The 6,275-nt window shown below is 38.7% G+C and overlaps 1 protein-coding gene across 2 annotated transcripts in view; it reads left to right on the forward strand.

Moving 5' to 3' along the window:
• Positions 1-4,545, forward strand: part of DMGDH (dimethylglycine dehydrogenase) — a 71,276-nt gene extending 66,731 nt beyond the window's left edge. For both annotated transcript variants that reach the window (XM_060635477.3, XM_060635478.3), the window contains exon 16: positions 777-4,545. In XM_060635477.3, the coding sequence (XP_060491460.2) occupies positions 777-992 (216 nt within the window). In that variant the 3' untranslated portion in view covers positions 993-4,545. The remainder of the gene's footprint in view (positions 1-776) is intronic.
• Positions 4,546-6,275: the final 1,730 nt, after the last annotated feature.

The following is a 6,275-nucleotide window of genomic DNA, read 5'->3' on the forward strand; positions in this document are numbered from 1 at the left end:
CCTACTAATTCCACCCACCTTCAAAATGTAGAACAAATCCTGGCTTAATTATGTTGACTTTCTTGGCTTCCTGGTTATATTTTCCCGCATCTCTGTGTTAATTTCTCAGCTAGGCTAGAAGCTCGTGAGGGTAGGAACCAGACCTCAGTCATTTTCTAGAATGCCCAGCAAAATGTTTTGTACCTGGTAGATCTAGAGAGGGCAAAGTTGACATTAATTTAAGGGCCTCGCCATCGCCAGGAATCGCTAAATGCTATATATTCATAGAGAAAGTTCGCTTCACATTGACTACTGATGTATCAATAGTTTATTTCACCACTATTTTGGCAGGCCGTATCCTAAACCACAAGAGGAACACTTGAGTAAATTTACATTTGGATTATTAGGAATTTTCCCTTGTATCTATTATTGCCATGCTGGTTGGAAGATAATGCTTTTCAAATTTAAAGCAAAAATATTTGAGTCTTCCTCCCATCAGATCTCTTGCCACCAAACTGAGCAAAATAGTGCCAGCTACTCAAAAAAACCAGGTGTTCTTACCTAAAAGTGAGAAGTGTGAGAGTACTGTTGATGATGTATTTTGAGAATTATTTTTCATAATTTGTAAGCCTGAATTCACTTACAAGAATATTTTCTGCCCGCTGTTAGCCCCATAAACAGTATTCCCTAAAACTTTCAGATTGTAAGGCAAACCTATTTTTTCAGAGTTCAGTCTGGAGAGGAGGAGCACATGGCTGTGGCCAAGCTGCTGAGGATGGCTGGGTCTTGTTTTTCAGGTGGTTGGCAACACGACGTCTGGAAGCTACAGTTACAGCATCCAGAAGAGTCTGGCGTTTGCCTATGTGCCTGTTGAGCTAAGTAAAGTAGGACAACAGGTGGAAGTTGAACTGTTAGGCACAAATTATCCAGCAACTGTCATACAGGAACCCTTGGTATTGACAGAACCAGCCAGAAACCGGCTTCGGAAGAAAAATGGAAAGGACAAAATTTGAAAAAGACCCTCAGCAGGCAATTGAATTATGCTTGCTCTATGACTACCAAAAATCATAACTGAGTTTTGGGGGGGAATACAAGAAACCAATAATTCATGGGTTCATTCAAATGAGTAATTTGAATAATTCATTCAAAATCATCAAAATCTAGATTTCTCATCTTAATAAAATAACAATTCTGTTCTAAACAAGGAAGAAAAATGGATTAGTGATGTACTTTGTTCTTTCAAATGAAGGTATTTGAAATGAATGTTTTTATTACCCTATATTGTTTATGAAATTCAGGAAAACATTTAGGTGTTTGCGAATATACAATCACTATTATAACTGAATTAGAGGAAATTATATAATTGTAAGAGCATATGCATATGGTTCTTGTTACCTGACAACAAACTAATTGTTCTACATAAAAACAAATGCAATACTATTCATTGATGTGTTTCATTAGGAAACAGTAGTTGAATAAGGGATAGTTTTAATTTTTATAATGTATTACAATGAAAACAGTAAAATTTAATATTGATACATAAATTGTTATTCAACTCTCTGAAACACTTATTTTCCTAATGCATTCCCTGAAAGCAGTATTATGGGACATCATTATTGTCCTTCCAAAGGTTGTTTTAAAAGAGTAGTTGCAAAAAGAACAGGCTTCCAAAGGAAGCATTGCTTGAAGACCTTTTGAAATGAAGCTGAAACATAGATTGTGCCAGTAAAAACACAGTTTGAATACTGAACACCTCTCTTTGGGAAAGAATTAATGCAAGTTGACATCACATGTGCCGTTCTGAATATCATTTCACGAAGCATCTGACAAAGCAGGTCAAACAAGAGCTAAAGAGATGACAGGATGGCCCTTAGCACTATGTACAGCAAGAAAAAAATCCATTTAGACATAATTCCCTCATAAATTTTTTGAAATTAAATTCAGTGGACTGAACAAATCAACCTTTTTTTTTGTAAAAGGTAACTTATCACTTAAAATTTGTTACACACACATTTGTTAAACGTTTATTGAGCTTTTCCTGGGTATTAAAGTTGGATGTGAGACGTAAAATTCTGTAATTAGAACAGATTATAAAATAATTTCTTAACTTGTAAGTGTTGCAAAGATGCCAAGCGTACATACATTTAAAATGTTTCATTAAAGCAATCATATATTAGAATTCCAGCAGACCATTAATTTCCCTTCCATGTATCTTTATTTTATATGAGAAAAGAGGGAAATTTTCTTGGTAACAAAATTTGATAATCTTGATAACTTCCTAATTATCAAGAATATTATCTTGGTGCAGTCACTATGGAAAACAGTATGGAGGTTCCTCAAGAAAGTAAAAATAGAACTACCGTACCATATAATTTCACTTCTATGCAGAATCTAAGAAACAAAATGAACAAACATTATAAAACTCAGATACAGAGAACAAATTGGGGGTTGCCACAGTGAAGAGGTGTTGGTGGGGGGCAAAATGGATGAAGGGGGTCAAGAGGTACAAACTTCCAGCTATAAATAAGCCTTGGGGATGTAATGGAGATCATGGTGAATAGTGTTAATATAGCATGGCATATCTTAAAGTGGCTCAGAGACTACCTCTTAAGAGTTCTTATCACAAGAAAAAAATGTAACTTTGTACGGTGGTGGATGGTAGCTCAACTGGTGGGGATATTTCACAGGGTATATAAATAGCGAATCATTATTTGCACACCTGAAACTAATTGTATGAACCAATTATTCCTCAATTTAAAAAAACCCTCCAGATCCACTCTCTCAGTTTGGATATTAGGTGCTGGCTAAACCCTTTACCTGGGAGATTCCACTTCTCATTCTCTGTCTGTCTGTAGCCCTGTAACCATTAAGGTACTTATTTACCATCTCTGAATTTCTTCTCTGCAAAATAGACAATTCCAGGAGTTTTTTTAATGCATTAATTAATGATGAAAGCACAACATTGAATTCATGTCCTACTAATATAACACTAAAGCAGATCAATAAAAAGCATAGAAAATTTAGATGAATATTACATGTTTAAAGAAATCCTGCCCAGGAGCACTTGGGTGGCTCAATCAGTTAAGCATCTGACTTTAGGGCAGGTCATGATCTCATGATTCATGGGTTTGAGCCCCACTTCGGGCTCTTTGCTGTGCTGTGCGTCTGAGCCTGGAGTTTGCTTTGGATTCTGTGTATCCCTCTCTCTCTGCCCATCCCCTGCTCGTGCCCTGTCTCTCTTTCTCTCTCTCTGTCTCTCTCAAAAATAAATAAACATTGGGGCGCCTGATGCTCTGTTGGTTAAGCATCCGATTTTGGCTCAGGTCATGATCTCACAGTTTGTTGAGGTCGAACCCTGCATCAGGCTCTGTGCTGACAGCTCAGAGCCTGGATCCTGCTTTGTATTCTGTGTCTCCCTCTCTCTGTCCCTCCCCTGCTCATGCTCTGTCTCTCTTTCTCTCAAAAATTAATAAAAGCATAAAAAGAAAATAAAAAATAAACATTAAAAAAGAAAAGAAATCCTCATGGTATAAAAGAAATGTATTTCCTGATTTCCTTAAGAAGTTGTGCTCTTTCTTTTGTGGTATGTTGGGTGCTATTAAGTCACCCTGGCACTCCCACACCAACCTAGCCAGTGGGCCTGGCCTAGGTGCCAGGTTTGGCATCAGCCAATGCACAGGCTGATGTGTTAATGACCAATTAACACAATGTGGCCATGAAAAGATGGACCAAATTAACCAGACTTTATCCCATGGGAGTTTCAAGTGTGAAACATCCAAATAAAATGATTAGGACTGAAAGCTGAAGTTGAAAAGATGAAGAAAAGAAGATGAAAGAGAAGCCTTGGGGTAACCAGAGCTCCTGAGAAGAGGAGTGGCCCTGAGAGAAAGACCAGATTCTGAAGCTTTCAGTTCCCAATGGCCGGCCCATCAGCCAGTTGGTAGGTGAACACCTTGACTCAAAAGAGCCACACTAAAACCACCAGCTGCTGGAGACGGGACCATATACTGAGAGAGGCCTCAGAGGAATTGTTCCAGGATTGGTGTCAGCCATGAAGAGCAAACGACCAGCATGCTTCAAAGTACGCTACTGATGTGTAGAAGTCCGTGTCTACAGCTTAGGAAAGAATGTTCAAGAATGAGATGGTGAATGATGGGCGCTTTCTTCCCTTGAGCCAGGAAAGCTTCTTAGAACTGCAAAGACACTTTCTAGTCAACACATTATCAAAACATTTATGGGCGTTGTTATGTTGCTAGTGTTCACATCTAACTAATCTATGTCTCACTCCTTTTCTATTGATGGGAAAGGTGACAGATACACCCATTTTTAAGTATGCCGTATGGCACATTAAATAGCAAACAGATTTTGGAACGTTACTAAGAGGACTTTATGCATGTTTGAATTGAACAAAAAGATTGACATTATTAGGAAACAAAGCACCTGCGAGAGGAAGAAAGTTTCATTTATACAAATAGCATCCTTTAGCCAAAGTCTCATAAAAACAACCCTAAATCAAACTCTTCTTCTGATGAACCATCATGTAAAAATAAAAATTATCTTGCCTTTGCTTATCTGTTTGGCATTAACGAATCTCCAGAGTACTTCAGTAGTTTATAGAAGCTATTTTAGGAATTATAAAGGGGTAACGCATTACTTAATTACATATTCTCTAGGTATAGATTTTGCAAGTGTTAACATGCCCTGGAGCATAGGAGTGGTTACTCCTGGGCACCTGGGTGGCTCAGTCAGTTAAGCGTCTGACTTCAGCTCAGGTCATGATCTCATGGTCTGCGAGTTCAAGCCCCACATCAGGCTCTGTGCCCACAGCTGAGAGCCTGGAGACTGCTTCGGATTCTGTGTCTCCCTCTCTCTCTGCCCCTCCCCCACTTGCACTCTGTCTCTCCCTCTCTCAAAAATAAAAACATTTAAAAAATTAAAAAAAAAAAAAAAAAAAAAGGAGGGGTTACTCCTACACATGTTCACTGAGTACTTTCGCCATGCCAGGCACTGGGAAAGCAGTGAACAGACATGGTCCCTGCCTTCGTGGAGTTTATAGACCAGAGAGGTCAAGCATTTAACTAACAAAACCAGGTGTATATTTACTTACATACTGAGGTATCATGAAAGCCAAGTGAGAGAACATTTTGAGAAGGAGAGGAGGGCAAACGGTGTCCAAAGATACCAGATGTCACATAAAATTAAGGGCCAAAAAGTGCCCGTAAGGTTAAGCAATAGAACATGGTTGGTGCCATTGGCCTGAGCTATTTCAGGGGATTGGTGAGGGCAAATGGCTGACTGTATTGAAAAAGGACAAGGAAGGGAGCACCTGGTTGGCTCAGTTAGAAGAGCAAGTGACTCTTAATCTCGGGGTTGTGAGTTTGAGCTCCATGTTGGGTATAGAGATTACTGAAATAAACAAACAAACAAACAAACAAACAAACAAACAAAAAACCGGGGCACCTGGGTGGTTCAGTCGATTGAGCATCTTGATTTCGGCTCAGTTCATGATCCCAGGGTCATGGTATTGAGCCCCGCATCAGGGTCCATGCTGAGCATGGATCGTGCTTTAGATTCTCTCTCTCTACCCACCCCTCATCCCTCTCCCAAGTGCTCTCTCTCTCTCTCTCAAAAAAAAAAAAAAAAAAAAAAAGAGAGAAGGAGAGAAAGAAAGAAGAAAGAAGTGAAAGAGAGAGAAAGAAAAAAAGAAAAAGAAAGAAAAGAAAGAGAAAAAGAAAACCAAAAAGGACTAGGAAGTAAGGAGTTGGAGATATGGAACACAGACTCTTATTATCTAGGAGCAGTTTCCTACTCAGGTACAGAAGGTATCAGTTTGGGAGCTTTCAGCTGCAAGTAAGAAAATAGCCCACGAACAGCAGTTTAAACAATCGTTTTAATAAATTGCATAGTGAGAAGTTTTTTTTGCACAGTAAGAAGATGAGAGGCAGGCTCAATGACACCATTAGATATCTCAGTTCTCTTTATTTCATTATGTCAAATCCTCTTCCCCCTAAAAATACTGTTTTAGGCTAAATCATTTGTTGTTGCAGTTATTGGTGTTTTGATATCTATCTACTTCAAATCGGTGCAATTTTATTACTTATCTTTTTAAACATTGTGTTCCACATGGAAATTAATTTAGAGAAGTTTCAGTTACACCACTGGCCCTTATCACTAACAGACTTAGCTGTGTGTGTTCATTCCAAGAGTAAGTTCTTTACTGCTGAAATCGTTCAAGCTTACTTCACGCACAGGTTGGGTCTTCATTCCCTGTGGACCTGGTTATCCCACGCTGAAAC

Source organism: Panthera onca, chromosome A1, assembly GCF_046562875.1.
Source record: "Panthera onca isolate mPanOnc1 chromosome A1, mPanOnc1 haplotype 2, whole genome shotgun sequence".
NCBI lineage: Eukaryota > Metazoa > Chordata > Mammalia > Carnivora > Felidae > Panthera > Panthera onca.